This window comes from Notamacropus eugenii, chromosome 5 (assembly GCF_028372415.1).
Source record: "Notamacropus eugenii isolate mMacEug1 chromosome 5, mMacEug1.pri_v2, whole genome shotgun sequence".
Classification (NCBI taxonomy): Eukaryota; Metazoa; Chordata; class Mammalia; order Diprotodontia; family Macropodidae; genus Notamacropus; species Notamacropus eugenii.
The window spans coordinates 456,113,760-456,138,364 of record NC_092876.1 but is presented as its reverse complement, the minus strand read 5'-3'; the positions used below and the strand labels follow the sequence as shown (position 1 = coordinate 456,138,364).

General features: G+C 36.1%; 1 protein-coding gene across 14 annotated transcripts in view; it reads left to right on the top strand.

Annotated features, from left to right (window-relative positions):
- The window catches only part of CNKSR2 (connector enhancer of kinase suppressor of Ras 2), a 327,007-nt gene that overhangs the window by 300,105 nt on the left and 2,297 nt on the right, over positions 1-24,605 (top strand). For 13 of the 14 annotated variants that reach the window (XM_072615299.1, XM_072615298.1, XM_072615297.1 and 10 more), the window contains one exon: positions 23,287-23,483. In XM_072615299.1, the coding sequence (XP_072471400.1) occupies positions 23,287-23,483 (197 nt within the window). Of the gene's footprint in view, positions 1-14,988; positions 16,272-23,286; positions 23,484-24,605 lie in introns of those variants that run through there. The other variant, XM_072615300.1, reaches the window with a different exon arrangement.

Sequence of the window (24,605 nt, the reverse complement as noted above, 5' to 3'; positions counted from 1 at the left end):
TTGACTTTCTAATCACCAAAAAGACCACAGCTGTGTCTTCAAAGCTGAGCTGTGCAGCTACTCAAAGCAGAACTTAATCTAGCCCCATTGAGAGTGCAAACCTTCTGTAATGGAAGTTTATATTCTACTGAGACCATGTTTCTGTCACTTTCTTTAATAAATTTATTTTCCATTTTTTCAAATGAGTACAAGATTTCCACCGGGATAAAAATATTGTTTTCATGCCACTGAATTGTATGTCTATTTGTTTCCAACAAGTCAATAACCAGAGTTCATTGTTAATATAATTATATGATAGCATTCATACTAAAATAATTCAGTGGATCTCTGTTCTAATTAATATGGTTACTCCTTCAATATAGATCACTGTCCATCCATGTTATCTTTACCCACGTGATTCTTGCTCATTCCCTTCCCATAAATCCTCTGCAGAGAAGAATGAAATTTAACTAGACTCCATCAAACCTAAATATATTCTAAGATTTATCTGTCCCCACCGAGAAACTTAGTGTTGCCCAGAGTTTCTGATTTTGTTAAAAACTAGAAAAGGTGGCACAGATCTTGTAGGCAAATAGAGAATGCCAAAGAGCAAATTTGCACTTTGAAATGTTGAATTCTAAGCATTCTGAGTAAGCTAGCTCGAGAAACTGCGGTTAAGGTGAGAAAATGAATGTTTGCAACTTCGGAATGAAATCAACTCTACAATTATAATTGTGTTTTTGTTTTGGTTAGTAGCAGAAAGTTCACAGTCCATTGCTGTATTCTAACTACAAATTAAGCTGTAATACACAAAGGACGTTCTGACACTTTAAACATTTGAATTTTGCAAGAGAAACTCTTGCCCTATTAAAATCCCTGTACAATCCTAGTTTTCTCTGACTACTCTGGTTGAGTACAAAATTGAACATGATACCAAATCTCAAAGGCAGGTGAAGCAGGAAGTCTTTTCCAAAGCTTGTATGTTCATTTTCCATAAGAATTGTGATGAGAGATCCATTCCTGAGTAGTTACTTAAAACTTATCTTAAAGGACAGTAGCAAAAACATGTTATTCTCAAGAAAAAAATCAAAAACTTTCTAATATTATATATACATATTAGTGTTTCCTTATGATCAATTATTTTCCATCCCAATTGCTTGACAAATACAAAACAAACAACCAGTTGGTACAAAATGGCTAACCAAAAATGACTTTTTCAATACTTTCTAGGATGTCATATCTTAAATATTAAGAAGGTATCTTTGAGTTCTATAGTTTAGGGATCAATAGTTTAAATTTTTTAAAAATCATTGCTGTGTTTCTATAGGCATAATTTAGAGTGGTTAAATTTCATCTAGGTTCATAATCTTCTGTTTGCTTGGACCTTTACTGATTATTTTCATCCCTTAGTCATGTGCATATCTGAACCATAGGAATTTTATAAACCAAATCTTAAAAAATGAAAATTACTTTTTCTGTACATGCTGCCTGCTCCAGAACTGGAGAGTTTCTGTATATGGGTTTAATTATTATCTACATAGGCTACAAGTTAGAGGAAAGATTTCATTAGCTCGTGTAAAAGATCAGTTTCCTGGCAAAGACTGCTGGGGCTGGACAGAATCTCAGAGATAATATTTTCCAGTTCCCTTATTTTACAAATGAGGAAACTGAGACCCAAAGAGGCAAAGTGATGTTTCCAAGGTCATATGTGTGTGTTCATCCTTTGTTACTGAAGAAGACCATGCCATCAGAGAAATGATGACATGACTTGCACTTGACTTTGTTTTGAGTGAGGGAGGGCTGTGCAGGTCACCAGCTTCACTTCTCCTCCAGAATCATCTGAATCCAGTGACATATTCATCAGGATGACTGGAGATGACCCAGGATGAGGCAATTGGGGTTAAGTGACTTGCCCAAGGTCACACAGCTAGTGAGTGTCAAGTGTCTGAGGTGAGATTTGAACTCAGGTCCTCCTGACTCCTGCACTGGTGCTCTATCCACTGCACCACCAAGGTCATATAGATACTTCTTAGGAAAGTTAGGCCTAGATCCTAATTTTCCTGACCCATAGTTCAGTGCTGATTAAATCCTACACCAGTGCTTTATTACATAGTGAAGAGAAGTAAAGAATGTGGTAAACCTGACCCCTCAGTGTTGACATACTTAAGTCTTCCCAAAATGTTATTTGGATTTGCATCTTATCTTTTCTTAGTGTTTACTTCTCTGTTCAATGAGAAAGATATTTTAAGTTGTCCCCACTGCTAAGAAAAGCAATCACATTTGGGCAGTCTACCAAAAATAGGTTCCTTTACACAGTCGCCAGAGCTGTTAATGAGCAAATGATTCGAAATGTCAGACTGGTATGTCAAGGAGCTGAGAAATAAAGCATTAACATTTAGAAGCTCTTGAAGGGGGGAAATCTGTATTGCAATTATGTCTAATATTGCAAACTCAGAAAGAAAAGTAAACAAGAAAAGTTAATTTCAAGTCATCACAACCATAAGCAATGTTACAGCATGAGAGGGAAATTATGACCTTAAACCTTCAGCATTGCAATTGCTTCTCCTTCCTCCCACACACACTGTCTTTCCACCCACACTGCAAAGGATTTAGTGTTTCTCATTTTTTGCAAATTGACAATTCTCTTTCCTCCCACTCAGTCGCAGAGGACAGAACATTCTGCTAGGGTTGCAGTCTGATACAAAGCATTGTACAGGTAGACCACGCTAAAACTGGGCTGCCAGACTTTAAAGATATATTTTATTTTAGTGTGAAAGTAAAAACAGGAGAAACTCGGTATGTGGGAAAGCTCATAGGTGTTTGTATCACAGTTAAACCATCTAGCTTGTAGTATGCCCATAAGCTACTTCACAGCACTCCTGAATGACAACATTTTGCAGTTTAAAGAAATCTCAGTGGTCATTTACTCCAAAACATACCTGAAAGAGAATGCCTTCTATGACGTAGCAAGAACAGGGTCACCTAAACCAAAGATGTTAGATACCCACTTACAATGCTCCTGAATACCCAAGGAACTAGATTAGGATGTAATTGGGAAAGAGTTAGCAAAATAAAAATATAATATAATGTAGATAATATTACATTTCAAGACAGCAAGGTGGCACAGTAGATAGAGAACCAGGCCTGGAATCAGGAAAACTCATCTTCCTGAGTCAAATCTGGCTTCAGGAACTTACTAGTTGTGTGGCCCTGGGAAAGTCATTTAACCCTGTTTTTCTCGGTTTCCTCATCTGTAAAACGAACTGGAGAAGGAAATGGCAAACCACTCCAGTTTCTTGGGGTAATGAAGAATTGGGCATGACTAAACAACAATTGCATTTTAAAAGTAAGTCAATATGTTACCCACAGGGATCTTTATTATGAATCTTTAGCTCCATTTCTAATTGAGTCTGACACCACTGATTTACACTTTGCTTAAAGACTACCATTGGGAAAGAATCCACTACCTCCTAAAACAGTCTACCCTACAGCTAAGTACCTCTAATTGCTGGAAAAAAATAAAAGATTAGTTTATTTTACAATTTTTTCCCTAATTATTAAATTGTGCTATGGACTATCAGATTCCTGAGGAAGTCATTTTTTGGCCAAACAGTGAAGACTCACTTTACAGGGAACGTTGTCAGTAAGGGTCAAGCCTATGAGGCCAGAGGGAGCTCAAGGTGCTGCCAATCCACATGGGGTGGAGCTAGGGGAAAACAGGTTGATGCTACTTCTGGAAGGGTATGATGGTGTGCAATGCAGAGGCCCTACCTGATCAGAGTATGCACAGGTATTCTCACTGTTATCTGCTTACTGTTCGGTAAAGAAAAGGATTTCAAAGGAATTTAATTTAATTGTAATTGGGGGCAGCAAGAAAATCAGCTTCATGTAGTAATTGGATCCTGAGCAGACCTTGAAGGAACCTAAGGACTCTAAGAGGTAGAAGTGAGAAGAGGGGTGCATTCCAGACATGAAAGATAGTACAAACACACCAAAGCCAAGAGACAGAATGCAATAAACTCAGTTTGCCCAGAGTCTGGTCTAGACTCTAGACCACAGTCCATGAACGTGTAGTAGGCATATTGTATTATTAAGTCTGGAAAGGAAAGTTCAGACAAGTTGTAAGGGGTTCTAAATACCAAGAAGAGTTGTATTTTATCATAGGAGGAATAGGGAGCTGCTAGAGTTTAGTGAGTAGGGGAATGATATTTAGTGAGCAGGAAAATGATACGGTCAGACCTGTTTGCATTAGGAAAGTCACTTTGGCTGCAATATGGAGGATGAATTAGAGCAGAGAGAGAATTGAGGCAATGAGGCCTCCATAAAGAAGCTATTGTAACAATTCAGGTGATAGATGTTCAGTCCAGGCCCTGAGCTAGTGTGATGGCTGAATGAGTAGACAGAAGAGAACCCAAGTGAGAGCTACTATAGAGGAAGAAATGGCAAGATTGGCAACTGATTGAATATGTGTGAGTGAGAGAGAGTGAGGAGCTGGAGATGAGATTGTTTTTGCAAACCAAAGTGACCAGAAAGGTCAATAATGCTCTGAATAAAAATGGATAAGTTTGGAAGAGCAGTGGCTTTGATGAATCCTGATTTATACATATTAAGTTTGTTATGCATTGTACACATCCGGTTTGGAATATCCAATAGGCCCTTTGTGATATGGGACTGGTAGGCAAGAGTAGATGCAGACTTGGGAAAGAATTTATGGTTTATGAGTTGGTTGGTCAGCTTTTGGTTTGGGGGTGGGTTTGCTTGCTTGCTGGCATCATTTGGGCAGGTTGCTCTATGCCTTCGAATGGGCTTCATTTCCTGCATTCATCTTTTTTATCAACTTGGTACTTAATATTGACTTGCTCTGCACTGATTGATTGCCTTCTGTGGGCTCAATGTGACCTTCCAGTGATAATGCAAGCCTCTTAAAAAGCATTTTCCCTTCATTACGAAAATGTGAAAGTGTCAAAAGCTGAAATTTCCTGCAAGCAAAAATGATTTTAGTAGAACCAATAGGGCATCCTCATTCATCTTCTCAGTCTTCAGAAAAAAGCATCTAGTACTTCCTTTGGTCCAAGGACAAATGTCAGCCATGACAGCCAATGAAAGAGGTTACTTAAAAACAGTCCTTGATATATAATTTAAGATAAATGGACATCTAGTTTGTACATATACAGCATATTGTTGGAGAGGCATAAATGAAGGAATATGCATTCTATAATATTGACTTTTTAAATCTATATTAAAATGTAAGAAAACATTCATTTTTAAAATATAGTCTTAAGAGCGTTCAGTTCCAGAAGGTATGGGGCACATTCAGAAATGACAATGACATAAAAACAGAAGGATCATATCTCTGCCTTCATCAATAAAAGGGTTGGTTGTTTTGTAAATAGATAGAGCTTTAAGAGTAACCAGTGACATGCAACTTCATCTGTTTGTAGTCTCTAAATTTACGTGGAGAAATTCCAGCTTTTAAAGTAGTCTATATGCAATGAGGTGAAGGAGAAAGTTCTAATGGATAGCATTTGTTCTCTGCACTCTGAGAAACCATACTTTAGGGGAATGTTTTGTGGACCATTTAATAAAATTCAAGCATTTGAATTACAGGATTTCAACATTAAGAACCAAAGTCAAGGGTAAAGCATGCTGCAGTCACACTATGAAGACATCATGATTCTTTATCAACTGCAAGGTTTTCATTTAATAAGGATAAGCAAATATAATGCTCAATTTCAGTTAGTAAAGAAAGGGGAGGGAATAAATAAATATATATGTTATATATAACATGCCAGCCACAGTAAGTGCTTTACAGATATTCTCATGTGATCCTCATAACCCTATGAGGTAGGAGCTATTGAATATACTGAAAGATCAATAGACCTTCCCCATAGTCACAATTTATTAAGAATTTAAATTTTATCTTTTCTCTTTTCATGTTAATATGCCATGTAATAGATACATTTCTTTTCAGAACTCATTTAACAACAATTTAAAGCAATAGTGCATGAAGCTTCAAACAGAGCTGTTATCAGGAACAATACTGTTTCCCCCAAACATTCGGTTGTCCCGTCTGTTTCAATAGCTGTCCTGTTGGTTTGAAATTTTATTTCATCTGAAAACTTTGTTTGGTGTTTCCAGTAGGGCACGGATAACCTTTCTTTCTTCTTTTCCTATCCTATGATCTCCTGTGCTTGGTGGTTGGTAGATGTTGTCCATTACTTAATGAATAGTTGATTAATCTTGAAAGTGTGGTGCCTTAAAAATATTAGGTGCATGATAAATGTTTGTTGGATTGAAAAGGAAAGAACTTTGTTTTCAGAAAGGTGGGGGAAGGGGGGAGCCAAGATGACAGAGTAGAAAGACACATATTCTAGCTCTTCCACCACAGCCCATAAAATGCCAGAAAGGTGTGGGGCTGGGAGGGGGAAGCAGAGAGAGCATGAAAATGGGAAATTTTACCTTGGAAGGAAAGGTTCCTGGCTCAAGAATCAAAGGAATCAGGTTCCAAAGCCTTTCACATTTTCTGCTTGTGTAACAATGTGTATATCACTTATCTTCTGTAGGTTTCAATTTCCTCATTTGTAAAATAAGGCAGTTAGACTAAATGAGCTTCAACGTCCCTTCCAGCTTGAAATCTATGATTTTTTGAAATAGGAAAATCTATATAATTAACAGAGAAGGCATGTTTGTTCATTACTGTAGTACAAAAAAAAAAAGTCTTGAAATCAAATCAGTTTGCTCACTTAGTGAGGGGCAGCTTGATGACTCATCTTCCTGAGTTCAAATCCGGCCTCAGACATTTACTAGTTGTGTGACCCTGGGCAAGTCACTTAATGCCTCAGTTTCCTCATCTGAAAATGAGATGGAGAAGAAAATAAATTACTCCAATATCTTTGCCAAGAAAATCTCAAATGGGATCCGAAAAAATTGGACACGACTGAACGAGTGAATAGTGTTTGGTTCAATTATTTAATATTATCAACAGAGATAAAATGAAATAAAGAACCTTTATATTTTTAAGTTACATATTTATAAATAGAGGAGGGGAAATAATATGAGAGTGCCAGGCTTAGAACCACAAAGATTTAAGCTCAGATCCTGCATCTTAGAGTTATTGGTTATACGATTTTGGGCAAGCCATTTTAACTTATATAAGCTACCAGGCAACTGCCTAAGATTTATCTATTAAATCTTAGACAACTTTTGAAATCCTTGGAAAATGCATGCATATTTATGAAGAATGCAAATATACTTCTATAGATACCTATCTCACTTATTTACCATTCAAAGAAGCAAGCTCCATTTTTTTCCCTCTATATGAGATACAATATTCCCTGCAACCATTTTTATCTTGTATGTGGTGAATTGCTTTCAAATGAACCTTCTAACATCTTAAAAATTACAGACTTCATTGTAGAAGTCATATTTCTCCAAAATCTAACTTATCTACCCTCTGAGGGTGGTCACACATTCCTCTGCCGGCAGATGAGTCAAGAATAATGTGTTTGCTTCAGAGTGGACGGTAGGTGCCCATTCAGTTGCCAAAGTCCTGAATTGGCCCTGAAATGTAACAGCTGCAAACCATTTAGAATTCTTCACATTTTGAGAAGCTACCACGGTTTCATTTCCATACAAGGAAGTTTTCCCTCTTTCAACTCTGTGATTCACAAGCACAATAATAGGGTCTTACTGCCCATGTGTATAATATGTGTGTGTGTACATATAGTATAAATCATACATAATGTACATTTATATGTGCGTATATTTATGTAAATAGTATATATGTGTTTATGTGTATATGTGTAAAGGTGTATGTAATATATATTGCTTTAATTTGAAAAGGAAAACTAATAGCCCACATTAATTGTAGAACTCAGTTTCACAGCACTTTTTAGACTCTAATTATCTAAGGGTATGCACACTCATATACTCTGAAATACTTAAATAAACAGCTCTTTTGTGGTTGTTCAATCTTGTCCAACTCTTTATGACTCCATTTGAGGTTTCGTTGGAAAGATGCAGGAGAGAGTTATCGTTTCCTTCTCCAGCTCATTTTACAAATGAGGAAACTGAGGCAAACAGGGTTAAATGACCTGCCCAGGGTCACACAGCTAGTAAGCATCTAAAGTCAAATTTGAATTCAGAAAGATGAGTCCTCCTACCTCCAAGCCCCCCATTCTATGCACTATGGCGCCACCTAACTACCCCAGAATAGTTACACCTCTCAGTATTTACAATGGTGGTAAACCACTGGACTTGAAATGAGAATTGTGTTTTAAGTCCTAACTCCTCCACTGTATGACCTTGGGAAAGTCACTTCAACTCTTTGGGACTCAGTTTCCTCACTTGTGTAATGGTTTTAACCAGATAATCTTTTAAGGGCTTTTTCTTCTCTAAATCCCTAAGATCCCAGTAGATAGAATGTTAGAGCTGGAGTCAGAAAGACCTGAGTTCAAATCCAGCCTCAGACATGCACTAGTTGAAACTCTAAACAAGTCACTTAAATCCCTCTCTGCCTCAGTTTCCTCCCCTGTAACATGTGGACGATAACAGCACCTCTGTCCTAGGGCTGTTGTGAGAATCAAATTAGATAATACTTATAAAACACCTTATAAACCTCAAAGCATTATGTAAATGCTGGCTATCATCATTATTATTAACTCTGACATGCTAATGTAATTCCAAGAAAAAATGTTTTGTTTTGTACTTCTTATAAAATCAGAGAATGTTAGAGCTGGAAGGGATTTTAAAGTCATTTATTCAACCCCTGGTTTTTATGAATGCAGAAACTAGCCCAGACAGATTAAGTACTTACCCAAGGTCACAGGAGGAAAGCAGAAATAATAACTCACTGTTGTATACCGCTTTATGGTTGCCATGCACTTTGTGTACACTGCATTAATCACTGAATCTTCACACAACAGCACTGTCAGAGTGTGGGGGTGGGGTCAAGGAATATTGCCCTATTTTATTAATGACACAGGCTCAGAGGGGTCATGTATTGTCCAAAGTCACAAAGACTTCTATCTCCTCATTCATTAATCTTGTCACAATATCATGGCGCTTCTGGATATACCAAGATAAATGCTGGTCCAATCAATTGGAAATGATACCTTTAAAATAGCCTTTTAAAACTAAAACAATATCTAGAAAATAAAGAGAACATAGAACATTCCAAGAAGGGCTACATTTTAGCAAGTCTTTTTTTTTTGCACGCATATGTGTATATGTGTATATATATGTATATGTATGTATACACACACACATATATATATACATATATATATAGTCTCAAAAGTCTTAGAGTAGTTTTAAATGGCTTTAAACCCCTAAGATTTTGGGGACACTCCATATATATGGGGTTATGTGTAAATCTATGTGTCTCTTTATATGTATATTTCACAATGCATTTATGTGTGTTTATGTGTGTGTGTGTATATAGACATACATAGGTCTATATACATATAAATAGCTTCTTTGTTGACAAATTTAGTTCCTAGACAAGCTACATCACTTTGTGGACATGATGATGAAAGATTTAGGACAGGCTAAGATATAAGATATTTGATTTCTAGAAGCTGATTTAGATATTTAAATTTTCTATTGGAAAACCTTGCTCTAAAGGGCACAGGACATGCATTTAAATAGGTATTTCTTAAAGTGACCTGAATTTCAAACATGGCTCTTTCCTGATACTATATGCCAGGAAAATCACCACCAAATGAAATCAATATCTTTTTATAATAAAGCACATTTTTAGTAGAAGAGCTGTCATGATACTTATACACTATATATACTCAATTCCCTAAATCTTCTAAAATGAAGGAATAAATAAATGATATATGTCTGAAATCTACAGAAGAAACAACAGAAGAAAAGAAAAATCTTCTATTTTAAATGAGCATGCTGGGATTTGTAATGTCTACTTAACCTTAACAAAAATTGGATATGCTTAAGTATTTCCTATAGAGGATCAGTAGAATCCTTGTGTGATTATTATTTGATACTATGCCTTTAAAATATAAAAGATCTTGTCTACCCCTACCCCCAGTACCCCTACTACTCTGACAATCCTTTAATTTGAAGAATGTTTTAGGGCAGACTTTTTTATGACTTTTTTTTAACTTGACTTTTTTTTAAGTAAAGGAAAGTAGCTAGAATAATACAATGTGAATAAAAGCTTTAGTTCTGGCACTAATTTAACCTAGAACTTTATACCAATTTTATTTCTTGTCATTGAGTCGTTTCAATCGTGTTCGACTTGTGATCCTATTTGGCATTTTCTTGGCAGAGATACTAGAGTGGTTTTCCATTTCCTTCTGCAGCTTATTTTACATATGAAGAAACTAAGGCAAGCAGAGTGAAGTGACTTGCCCAGGGTCACCCATCTAGTAAGCGTCTAAGGCAGGATTTGAACTCAGGAAAATGAGATAGAGCCCATCACTCTCTCCACTGTGCCACCAACCTGCACCCTTCCCAAAATATGTTTTGTTTAAATCCAGCTAAGGTCTTATGGAATTCTCACTTGGAGTGAGATACACCCATTCAATGAATCAGCTGCAAGTCATGTCATCATCTTGACCAAGAGCAAAGGACACACACAACAACAATTGTTTAGATCCAGCAGTGTGGTTTTAGACGTCAGAAAAACTATTGTTTAAATGGGGATGAAAGTATGAAATTACACATTCATGAAGTAAATTCCCTACTAAATGAATCTCTTAAATTACTTTTTTTAATGGAAAGATTGAATTCTTCTACTGCCTATGAAAGTAGCAAGGTGACTCATTCAGTGGAACACAGAGTCTGGAGTTAGGAAGACCTGAGTTCAAATATGGCGATGGACACTTAGTAGCTGTGTGACCGTGGGCAAGTCACTTAACTTTTGCTTGCCTCAGTTTCTTCATCTAAAAAGGGGGTAATAATAGTACCTAGCTGCCAGGGTTGTTGCGAAAATCAAATGGGATGATGATAATCATAATGCACTTAGCATAATGCCTGGTACATAGTGTTTACATAAATATTAGCTATTTTTGTCATTACTTTTCAATGACAATCAGTTTGACTATCCACTCATCATTATCTACTCATCTGCACTTCCCTCCCCATAAAAGGGAAAGAGACTGGCAGTGGGTACCAAGCAGGTGCCTTGTGAAGCTCAAATGGGATAATGGATGTAAAGCACTTAATCGTTGTTGAGTTGGTTCAGTTGTATCCAATTGTCTGTGATCCTATATGGGGTTTTCTTGGTAGAAATACTGAAATGGTTTGCCATTTTCTTCTCCAGCCCATTTTACAGATGAGAAACTAAAAGTTAAATGATTTTCCCAGGGTCACACAGCTAGTATGATTTGAACTGGGGAAGATGAATCTTCCTGACTCCAGGTCCAGCAATCTATCCACTGAGCCACCAAGGCACTCATTATATAAGTATCAGTTTACAAAAAATTATTATTTTTAGCTCGAAGTCATCAGACCTCCAGTCTAATGATGACTTCATTCCCTGGGCCTTCTACTGCACTCCTTCTGAACTCAAGCAATCTGCATAGAATGAGATAAGGATGTGCTGGTAAATGTTTAACAACCAGGCTGGGGGAGATAGAAATATATGTATATGCAAACACTTTTAATTTAATCCACATTATTATTATTAACACTTTCTTAAGTCCAGAAAATCTGCTGAACAATAAATCAAGCCTCAATTTGTAGCCATTATGGGTTTCTGAGATATAAGTACTCAGACTGAAAATTTAACAATAGGCTCTCTCGACTCTGTACAAGTTGGATCGAACACACTCTGGATTCATTTTCCCTTGTTCTCCCCTCACTTGTACTGAACCAGAATAATCTCACCTCTCTAAGAACTATGGATTGATAGAATTAGTAAGTGGCTCACCTATTAGTTACTGTTCCCTCTTGCCATGCACTTGTAGAAATCTTTTCTTGGCTTCTGCCATGTGTTTCCCACTATTTCTTTTAAGAGGTAAGACTGAGTTTATCTGCTTTTTCCCTCATCTCTTTAGCATTCAGTCCCATGTTCTCTTTAGCTGATGTTTCTGATCTATAATTGCTGCTTTTTCATCCCCTATCTCTTGTAAATTCGCACAAATGCATTTTGTAAGGACCTTTCTCACCACCCCCCTCCCTCAAGGCTTTTCCTGTACAATTAAAAGGTCTTTCCCCACCTAGAAATCAGCAGATATTCCTGACAAGACTACTAGGGATGTATTCTTTATTACTAAGCTGTCTGCACATCTAATAACCATTTGTATTGGCACTTACATGATGATTCATTGCTTGATGGTCTTTAATGAGGCAGAATTTTAAAAATATAATACAAAACATAAATAGACTTTCTAATATCCTATATAGATTCAACTTCTTGATTCTCAGAAAACTGTTTTGGAAAAATGGCTCCATTTTTTTTTATGTGCGTTTCACAAATTATTGCTGGTAGTAGGAGTACGAATGTGCCTTAGCATAATAGTAAATCCAGATCCATCATTCCATTTTGAAGAAACCAGATAACTGTTATAGGGGATCGAGGGTGCTATTCTAATTCAGCCAGACTAGCTATTTCTCCGTGTTCATTATTGCTCCTAAAGCTTATCAAATAGGAATCATTCTTAGTTACAATGCAGTGATCGATTATCTTTGGGTTGCCATGCTTGTATTGTTGATACTGCAAAATCTGGTTGCTTGAAAGGTTGGAAAATTATTTTTGTATTATATAGCGTGTAGGATAAGCCATTATTTTACATCAAAGGCCATTCATTAATCAATCAAAGGGAAAAAGTCAATCAGTGGACATATAAGTTATTTTATCAGGATGGAGAACCCTTTCCACTTTAATTTACAGGATAATAGATTTAGAACTGAAAAAAAGCAAAAGTTGTCTAGTCCAACCTCTGTATTTTACAGATGGGGAAACTGAAGCCTAGAACCCTTAAGTCCCTTGCCCAGGAGTGAGCAGAGTGAGACTTACTTAGAAAGACCAAAAGGAATGTATAAAGGAAACATAGTAAGCTATGGAGACCCTAACATACTAAAACATACAGAAATAAATAAAAAGGTAAAGACTTTCAAGCAGTTGACATCACATCTTAGGACATTGCTACTACAGGCAAAACTATACTGCATTTTCATTACTATATATAAAGATGGAATGTCACCTTTTATGGTATGGACCCATTCACACACATGTCCCTTACCAAAGTACAAGTTGGTTGCATATGTACACAACAATGTTGTTACTGTGGTTGTTTTCTATAGAAAGTGTTAAAAATTGAAGTTAGATACAATGAGAGTTATTGGTAATTGATTTCAAACACATTTATCATTAAACTGACTTGTATGGGTGATTCCGGAAAGCTAACCACCATTTATAACATTGTTTGTATGGAGAACTGAGGACTAAGTTCCAAAAAACTGACTTACAAATTTTTGGACACACCAGTTTCTAAATCAGAAACTTTATTTTTGCAATTAGCTCAGCTAGCATAATAATTATACCTGGCATAAGTAATACTATTAGTTTATATGTTATCCCTTTTAAAAGATAAGGATGCTGAGTATCCAGAGAGGGTAAATGACTTAATCAGGACTCACCGGTAGTGAGGCAGAATTTGAACCCAGGATTACCTGACTAAAAATCCAAAATTCTGTCTGCTACATGGTGATTCCATTTAATGATTAGACTTCATTAACTGGTCCAGGACCTATAAAATATTTGTTAAAGAATAGACATACTTTTATGTGATCTAAATGTATGAAATATTTTCTTTTGTCTAATTTTACCCAAATTAAAAATTCTTGGCACATCATCTTTATTCTGAAAAAAAATGAAGTTGTCATTTCATATTCTCTAAAAACTTTTTCCCAAACAACAACAAAAAAAGATTATACAATCAATAAAAATTAATCCTTCTAATTTCTGAATTGTGTTTTTTAATATTTTCTAGTCACTTGGTGCTTTAGGAAATATTTCTCCATTTCCCAAAGACAATTGTAAGAAGGCTTTCCTTTAGTTCTTCGCATTTATATGTTCTGCTGTTCTCTCATTATTAGTTTCTCCTTCACATGGCCACATTACTCTACTTCATCATGTGACTTGATAGGCATTACAAAATGCTATAGAGTTTAAATCAATCCTTGGCCAGAAATGGTGTTTCTCAAAAGCCATATTAGTATAGACTAGAAATCAGGATTGGGGAACTTACAGCCTTGACCTTGAGGCCACAGGTTCCCCACTCCTGGACTAGATAGAAGGAACCACAGTATATTCTAACAAAAATGATTCCTGTTCCTTAACTAATCCAATTCTATAGTGTCTCTTTCCCCAGGTAAAGATACCCTTGCCCCAGGTAATATGGTTTCTGATCAATTATGAAATCACTTTCAGTTATTCTTCCTCTATTACTGCTGGACTTTCTTCAGAACTTGGACCTCTAACCTCTTATGTTGAAGTACATGACTTTGCTGGGAGAACCAAAATGAGGGAGCTTCTTTTTGGCCAACTTTTCTACTACCTCATAGATTAGGAACTGAGAGAGTAGGCTACCTGAGAATGACACTCCTTAGGTAACTGGATGCCAAAATGAGCCAAATAACTTCGTATCATTATTGAATTTATAGAGCTCAGGCATAATTTCGTGGAGGAAAGAAATGCAGTTCAATTCATTATTATGATTGATCACTTATAAAAGCTGTACTTTTTTAAAATATGGATTTTAAAAATAAAATCAAGATTGTTGAAAGATTTACCTGCCTTGGATTACCTTTTTATATACCCAAGATAGACATTTTTGCCCTTTTCGGGTCATAAGTAGACTTGCATGCAACCAGGGAGGAACTTATGGTACTAAAAACCATAGAAAAGTCTTTCCAAATTTTGCTATTTTCTCTTTTATCCGTTTTGCATGACTATTTCTAATACAATACTAATATGATATGAAAATGACAGCACTCGCAGGTCTTTCATCATATTGTATCACTGCTTTATCATATTAGGCTAATACACTGCGAGAGTTGATAGAACCTCTCCATGCCCAATCGGATCCACTTCTCTTGGCACTGAACCCAATGGACTCACAGATTGATAAGCTAAAGTTTAGAGAATTTAGATCGGAGAGAGTTGACACGGCGCAGACTCAACTTCAACCGCTTGCAAGCAACTTAATGGCCTCCGTTCCGAAAACTTAATAAGTCCTTCTTTGATGTTTCTAACAGAAAACAGACTTTTATAAGTTTAGACTATCAAACGTCTACATTTGGGGCCTCCAGAAAGGGATTTTAAAGGGGCAGAGCAATCTTATGAAGAATACGTCCTTTCTACACTGGGACTTAGGCATAAAATCAAAGCCAAGCAAGATGGAGGACAGTAGCTGAAAACTGCCATTTCTATGGGAGAACAGAAGGGGAAAGGGGTTGTAACAGGGCAAGGGCTCCAGATTGGTAACACTTCTATGTATTTTCCTGACACTGAGGAAATAAAGAGGGATCAGCTTTGGTAACTATAAAATTCTGGCTTTTTTGTGGACTCTTCACTATCTTCTGTCAGGAAAAGTGGAGGAACAAAATCCTGTATAATTGTGTTTTGCATTTTTTTAAAAATTATAAAAAGTTGATTTGTTGTATCATCCTAAATTATGTAATCTACCATGGCAAGGTATACACAGCCTGTTCTATGACTTAATATGTCTAATATTTTATCATGCATATTCTGAAATAACGGAGACTGACTTAGATGACACTGATGAAGTTTCCACATGCTGGGCTTTATTAGATCCCTCAGATGAGATCTGCAGTTCCTCCTTATCTTCTGGGACTTGTATGGAAGTGTTGTTGACTCATAGGACAAATATAAGGGGTTAGCTATAAGATACTTGGACTCCATAGGGCTATAATTTTGTTTTTCAGACCAGTATTTTGTCTGGATGTCATTCAAGCTAGATTCAGATGTTATTATTTACTATTTTGTGATGGGCACTCTGTAGCTCAATATTAGCCTCTCTCTCTCTCTCTCTCTCTCTCTCTCTCTCTCTCTCTCTCTCTCTCTCTCTCTCTCTCTCTCTCTTCTGTAGTGAATGTGGAATTCCTTTTAGTTAGTTGAATATAGATATACCATAATAGTTTCAATGCTAATTACTGGATATTTCATACTGTGTTATGGACAGATAATTTAAAATTGTATTTTGAAATGTTTTTTCTTCCTGTCACCGCAGTGTGTGGTATTGAATAATGTTAATATCTGTAAAAATATATATTATATAAAAATAAAAATGTATGACCAATTGGTATCTAATCATTTTAGATAGCTTAATAGTATGCCAAATATATTTGATGGTAATTTCCTTCCTATAGAAAATTAAAATATCCTTATCACAGATGAAATTTGTGTTGTGAATAAAATCACATCAACCTGCCTTCCAGCTATTGCTAATTTTAATATATTTCTTTAACATATTTTAAATATATTGCGTATTGATGTGGAAATTCATCAAAAGTGCCTTTTTGTTGGTATTTTGCATCAATGAAATTGACTTGGAATGGGCGCCACAGTTTAACCATAGCTTAAAATTTCATGATCTGGATAGTTTTTCCTGATTAAGGAGCAGAGTCTCCATATTAATTTCCAAATATAACCATTGCTATTTATTTGCAGAGCAATATTCTTTCATAGATAATCTGCCTAAGAGATAGATGTTCTTACAACTGATCAAGTTTCCCCATATTCTCAAGTCTTTTGATTGCTGGTGAAGGCAGTGTCCAACAAAACATCTATTGTTTTTGCATGTGAACTTGGGGCGATACATAAATTCTCTATGAACAAAGATTTAGAAATCTAGAAGATCCAATATTAAAGCCATTCTAAAAGGCTGAAAACATAGTAAGTACATTATATGATTTTCATTAGACTTCATTAACAAATAGTAATGAAGTTGCTCTAAAACTAAATTAGGGTCCAAATATCCCTTCCTTCCTTCATTTATTTATTCATTAGAAAAAAATATATTGGAGTACCTACTATATGCAAGAAATGGAATAAGGCACTATATGCAGAGGCAAGAATCTTCAATCATCTTTAACTACCATTTTGAACAACATTAATTAATAGTACATATAATAACTTTTGCCTGTGGCCAGAAGAAACTTACATATTGACATTATATGGCAATAGGGTCAAACCAATTTTATCTCCTCTGGATGTTTTCCTTTTTTGCACACCTATGTTAAGGTATTTTTTATCACTATGGAGAAGAGATTCTGGAATCATAGAATTAGAGATTCCATTGAGTCTAACTCCCTCATTTTACAGATGAGGAAACTGAGTCTTAGATTTTTAACCAGTGACTTGCCCAAGGTCACATAGTGACAAAGCCAAAACTCATCTTACAAGAGGTCATTTAGTCCAGCCTCTTCATTTTACAGGTGAAAAAATGGAACTCTGGTGGTAAGTGATTTGCCCCAAATTCCACAGGTAGAAAGTAAAAAAGCTGGTATTCAAACTTAGGTCCTCTGTTTCATAGTGCAGCAGGAAGATATATCTCACAATGCTGTCTCCCTCACATTAGACTACACAAACAGAGGACCCCTAAATACCTGCTTTGGTAGCCTTTCCATTACTCTATCCCACACCCTCCATTTTTGTACATATTCTGTAGTGATTGTTCATTTAACTGCATAAGAATTCTGAAAAAATAGTTGGTGTTTAATTTGAACACTGAGTAGTGATTTGAGAAACATAAATAAGATCCAGTGTGTTCTCAGATCACACAGTGAAGAGTATTTTGGATTGATGATCAAAGGATCTGGATTTTTAAGTCCTGGCTCAGTTATTGATTACTTGTGCATGCCCTGTGGTGAGTCACTTTACATCGATGGGCCTCAGTTTACACATATATAAAATCAGATAATAGAACTAAATCTGTGATCATAAAAACTTTCTACTACCCTCACTGAAGTGCAGGAAAACTCCTTATGTAAGACTGATGTCACCACCAATAGCAATAGGCTTTTACACAGGGTGACATCAGTAAGTTGGCACCAACCTCCTGCAAAAACGTCTTGTTCTTTGTGAAAGAAAAGGATAAGTATTCTTCATGCAGTGGAGAGAGATACATCTATGAGACTTAAAAGAAGCTGCTTTTTATATAAGTATGAAAGCCTCCCAAATTTGTTTGATGACTAATGCTGCTATGTGCAGCATCCTGCCATGTGTCATTTAACCTTTTCCAAACACATGTGCTTATAGCAAGTCTTGGAATATAGCTCGCTTTCTGATGAAACAATTGTTTCCACAGCTACATAACCAATTTCTTAAAAAATAAACACTATCTTCTACCTTAAATGAACATTATCTCCTCCTCATGCCTGAACATAAACAGTTGTCAGTCATTGTTTCGGAATCCATATTTTATTTTTTGCCCGAGGGTTCACAGAAAATGACTAAATTTTAGTTGTCTTGATTGTCCAGATTTCTTTCTAACCTCCCCTCCCAAAAAACCCACAACCAGTCAGCTCTTTCTTTGGCTACAAATTTGACCTCATCTGCAGAGTGCACTTTTCTTTATAAATTTTAATGTGAATTCTCATAGCTTACTTCTTACCTTGCAATAGAATTTTCAGGAGGGGGGAGAAATTCAGATGCAAACTTAGATTTTCATTTTCTCTTTCTCTCCTCTTATTATTTTTCACCAAAGTTAAACAAATGCCACTACAGCAAATCAGAATAAAAAAGATGCAATTGAATAACCACACAAACTACACATACTATTGTGGAGCTTACACTTCCCATATGAGGAGAATAAAATGGAAAGATACAAAGATAGAGAGAGAACATTATCATTATCCAGTTCATATTTTGGTGTAGAAGAAATGGAACCAATCAAAGATCTTTTCCTATTTGAGAAAAGTGTCACAATGTCAATAAGCAATTTGCTCAAATTCCAATCTACTCTTTAGAATTTCCTTTTATTTTAAACTTAGCTATCCTTTCCCATGAGTTTTTCTTTGCTACTTGCAACCGTGAAAACATATCCAAACTTCAGGTCCAAAAAAAGAAACTTTTCCAAGCTCATCCCATTCAGAATAAATGGAATATAGATGAGGCAACAAATACTAGTCTTGCCTTTTCACCTCTAGCACCTGCTACAGGACATTTGCCCTCAGAAACGAATTTCCATGACACAGCAAACAAATAATCAGTGAGTTCACCATAAGCCCTATTGTCATTGCTACAAATTTTATAGGACAGAGAGAACTTTATCTGTCCTCTTTCCAAACAAAAAACACAAAAAGCCAACTGCCACTGGCCTGGCTTACACATTTTCAATATACGCAAGAATAATCCTTTCCACTTGGAGCTTAGATAATCAGGGGGAAAAGTGAGAGATGGGTAAAAAATCCATTATATCATAAATGAATACATGAAAACGGCATAGCTATGAGTCCAATATGCTTGTTTACAATTTATTGGCTCTTTAAAACCCTCAGTGATGTTTCCAAGAGCTAGTTCTAAGCCAAGATGCAACAACACATATGGCCCATTTAGAATCTAAGTCTTCAGGAAAGCAAACCTCACCAGGTCATTTTATCAGCGCTAAGCAAGCCCCAGTGCCAACTAATGGGTTTAAGAGAAGAAAAAAAAGGAAAGATTTTTAAGAGAAAGAAGCCAGAAGAGGAAAAATGAGAAGAAGGAAAAAAGGAAGAGGAAAATAAAGGTGTTCCAGTATTTGTTGTTTCAACATTTGCAGAACTTGGCTTAACTGGTATCCATCCAGCAAAGGGCAAAGGAACTAAATTAAAATAATGGAAAATGAAGGTCTGTTCTGTTTTGAATGTTGAGTTTTGTGTTGTGTTCTAGTTGTTGAATGCAATAGATAAGATCCTATTGTGGCTCTGAATTCTCTTTAAAATATAAGAGAAATCTATCCCTTGTCTAGTCCAGAATGGTGACGGCTGGCTATTGGGTTTCATTTTGTTGTAGCCTGGCAATATAATCCATCCTGCTTGCTTCGTGATAGTATTCTCTTGCTTGTTGTATTGTGTGTGTGTGTGTGTGTGTGTGTGTGTGTGTGTGTTTTGGAGGTGGGGACATTAATAATCACTGATAGGAAAGGTATGTGCTGTGCTACTACTACACTGTAAAGTATGTTCATTTTCTGTCTACTGATGCTCTGTTTAAATGTGCTGACAAGAGAAAAGTTAATATTCTAGACAGCTGTCAAAAACTCCTCATTGATTGATGCTCTTGTCTAGTTGCAGTCTTTTTTTTCTTTGAAAAGAGAAAAAAAACATTTGTTTTGTTATTTGTGCAACAGAATTGCTACATAGACCCCTTAATGCATCTAAAATTATATTAACAACTTATAAAATGCAGAATCAGCCTTAATAGTCTCCATTATTTAGAAAATGAGAAAAACAGTCTAGGTTAAAATGTTTTTAAGACAAAATAGAGACTCATTGACATTGTTAGGTAATATAAATCAGAACTATAAGGAAATAAAAAATTATACCACAAAAATACTCCAACCTCCTTTAAATCTTAAAACTATAATCTGAATCATTCTCCCCTTCACCTCTTTTCTGGAGTTGAAAAGTTAATAATAGAGCATGCCACCCTGTGTCTTAACTACTATAATTCACATCTGGTAAGCCTCTCTCCTGTGTCTAACTCTAAAAATCTGGCATGAAATTTATTTGCCCAGTTTTCTTAGCTTTTAGCTCTTGCCTGGAGACAAGAGTCTGGAGTGACTCAATAATTTTAGAGTCCTTGGCTGGGCTATGAGTTTATGAAATGGAGTCATATCTCTTCTCTGTCCTATCACCTTCGTTATTCTTTAAATTTGTCCCAGCTTCTAGAACTCTGCTTTTACTTTATCTCCCTTGTGACTGCTTGTGCCTTCCAAACTATTCATGCAGTCAAATCACTACCATCTTATTAGTGTGTGAGGCTTCCTATCTTTCAGGGTAATCCATTCACTCATCCCATTCCATGCTGCTAAAAGACATTGAGCTGAGAGAGAATTAAAAGAACAAGGACTTGTAATAGAGATTTGTAACTTCACATCAGAAAGTAGCATTAGGAATTAAGCCTAACCCAGTATTTAAAAAGTGAATATTCACTTGTAGAAAACAGTAAGCACATTGTGGGTATTTGTGTGGGGAGAAGGGTGAACCAAAATGATCATCATCATTTTGATGAGAATATCTCCCCTCCTCCCACAACTACCATGGAGTTTGTCCATATTCTATGAGAAACTTCCCTGATGGTGCCCCCTTACATTTATTTTATTTTCTTTCAGGTGCAGACCTGTGATTCCATCAATGCAAGAAACTCCCTTCACCAGTGCAGATCAGGAACTCATCTCTAATTAATCTGAGAGTTGCCTGGGGGCACTGAAATATTAAGTGACCTATCTAGTGGACCTATCACATAGGACTTGCACCCAGTCTTTCTGCCTCAAAGGCAGCCCCTTGGTCCATGTGCAGTGCTGTCCCTTGGCTGCTTAATAAATGTCAGGAAATAACAGCCAACTTCTGTTCAATGATACTAATGCAATGTGCTGGTCACCTCAAGAAATTCCTAATGGAGGAATGATAGCTCTGAGTGACTAAGATCACACTTGTTGGAACATGTTGCCCTCAGTAAAAGAGTGGAATGTGAAATTCATAAGGAGCTCTTCTTTAATTCTGAAAGACATCCATCATTTTAAGCTAAGACAATATAAATATGATTGTGAAAATATCATGTCTTGGCATCTCCTACTTTCTCCTACCTTTCATTCTTGGGGTTTCTCACATTAAAATCTACTACTGCATGTCAAATTCAAACACATCCTGGAACAGTTGAGGAGCTTTCTGAAAGCTATGTAGAAAGGTCCCTAGTGAAGCAATTACAAGTGGCATCACTAAACAATAAACTGTCAGCACATCAGGCACAAAGATACAGATTTTAAAAGGGCACAGAAAGCACTGAATTCTGCTTTCACAGACCAAAATTATTAGGATTCTCTAGTGTGGTAATAATGATAATTTTTTTTTAAATTTGATTTCACCTCACTATACAACTTTCTATTCTAGACAAATGTGTGTGTGTGTGTGTGTGTGTGTGTGTGTGTGTGTTCCTTATAATTGATAGAAGCACCTTAGAATCCTGGCAGATTTCAATGATAAAAGGAAAATGAGAAATAGATTGGGAGAGTCTTTCCTGCATCTAACTCTAAAATTGAGAGGAAGGAAGGAAGGAAGGAAGGAAGGAAGGAAGGAAGGAAGGAAGGAAGGAAGGAAGGAAGGAAGGAAGGAAGGAAGGAAGGGAAGGAGGGAGAGAGGGAGAGAGGGAGGGAGGAAGGAAAGTAGGAAAGAAGGAAAGTAGGAAAGAAGGAAGGAAGGAATCATTCTCTACAAAAACCTTTCTTTCTGTTAGCATTTTGATTTAATTCTTACCAAGTTCCATTTTGTTTTTTCTTTCAATTTGGAGCCATGACATGTATATTTACTATTATATTTTATGGTAATTTTGCCACTTTCTATAAGAGTAACATGACATTCTATAATTTTTCTTACTGTTCTCTTGGAAGATTTATTGCAAGTAAAAGATAACTCACAAGTACCAACAATAGCTGCTATGAATTCTAGAGAAAGACATTTTTTCTCAGTAAATTCTATTAACCAGCACATCTAATCTCATTATAATGACAATTAATCTCCATAATAGTGACTCAAGGCATATGAATGTTGAAGTGCATTCTGAATCATCAAAAATGATTAATTCATACATTATGTTGTACTTGAAGTCATTGAGAATTGTCAGCAAGTATGTACAAATCAAAACCCTCTCTTGAGAGGCAGAATGAGATGGTGGAAAGAGTGCTGGACCTGTAGGTCAAGGATTTGTGTTTGCATCCCAGCTCTACAGGTGACTCCCTAACTTCCTGGGAAGTCATTTCAGATTGCCAGGCCTTGATTTCCTTATCTTTTAAATAGCAAGAGTGAAACAAGATGACCTCTGAAGGTCAGATCTAAATTTATAATACTTATCAGAATATTTGATTAGTCAGGGCATTTCCCTCCTGATAATAAAACTTTTCCTATAATACTTTTTTATCTCATTTAGCCAGCTATTTGCAGTTTTGTGACTGGTACTAACATGCTTTCCATGTAGTTTGCTGATGTAGTTTTCAGATTTAGATAGAAATAATCCATTTTGATTTTAAAAGTAAACAAAGAATGAAGTAGGTTTTGGTTTGGTTTAATGTATCAAATGACAGCTAATATTTTCTTCATTTTCTTTTTTGAAAATTGCAGATGAAATAGGAGAAGAAAACCTAGCTGACTCATTGCAAGATTTGTACAAGGCATTGGAGAGAGCCAGTTTGTCACCTCTGGGGGAACACCGAATTTCAACCAAGCTGGAATACAAGAAATCTTTCATAAAAAGGTGTAGTGATCCAATAGTGAATGAAAAACTGCATAGGCTGCGAATTCTAAAAAGCACTTTAAAGGTAGGATGTGCAAGCAGAGGAGAAAAATCCTATTTCAAAGTTCATTCTTGAACAAGAAATGAATTGTTCTAGCATGGTGTAAAAATTCAAAACAAAATGTTTTCGTTTTTTGACTTTAACTTTGTTTTGGGAGCATGGGAAACCATTGTGAAAGAGTGGGAAAAGAAAAGCATGGCCCTGCTATTCTCTAAGTACAATAATTGTATTGGGAGGAGAAAATAACATCCTAACTTTTCATTAATATCTCAGAGAGAAGGCAAATCCTTTGTGACTTAGCTGTAGGTGAGAAACAGAGAGTAATATAAAAATTTGCACAAAATACAGAGCCTGTTTTTTCTAAGTGTTTTCATTTCCTAAGATAAATATTCCATGTGCTATAATTATGACAGAGTTGATTAAGGTATAAGAATAAAAGTAGTTACCTTTATATGATGCTTCAAGGTTTGCAAAATGCTTTGACAATATTATGTCATTTGATCCTCATAACAACCCAGAGACATAAGTGCTATTATTATCCCCACTTTCAGGGGAGGAAACTGTGACAGACAGCAGTTAAGTGACTTGTCCAAGGTCACATAGTTAGTAAGTGTCTGAGACTCAGGTCTGACCCTAGGTCCAGAGTTGATATTTTTTTACCTTAGTCAAATAACTGTGAAGATATTTTTTGAGTAAAAGAATGGCATGACTAGATCTATACATGAAACAAATGAATCTAGCAGTAGTCTGAAGGATTGACTAGAGGCAGGCAGACATGTTGGGAGGCTATTACAATAAGCCAGATGAAAAGTAATGGGAATAATGACCAAATGTAGAAACTGGCTTTAGTGAGTGGTAGAAAAAGTTCCTTTCTGATAGAAAGAGACAAGAGAGAGTAGTGATACTAAATTTTGATGCCTGGAGTGTAGGACTTTTGGTAATGTGTGTTAGATGGCTCCAGTCTTAACAGAAAGCTAAGTCATCTGCCAAAATCCTAAGGAATGAATATATGTTTGAGAGCAGAGCCAGACACAAGTAAACACATTTGAGAGCTTGAGGAGAGAAGTAATTATTTGGAGCAGTTTTTATGAAGAATATAGCAAGTCAAAAAGAGTAAATGGCACTGGAAAGCAATTCTGAAGGGTT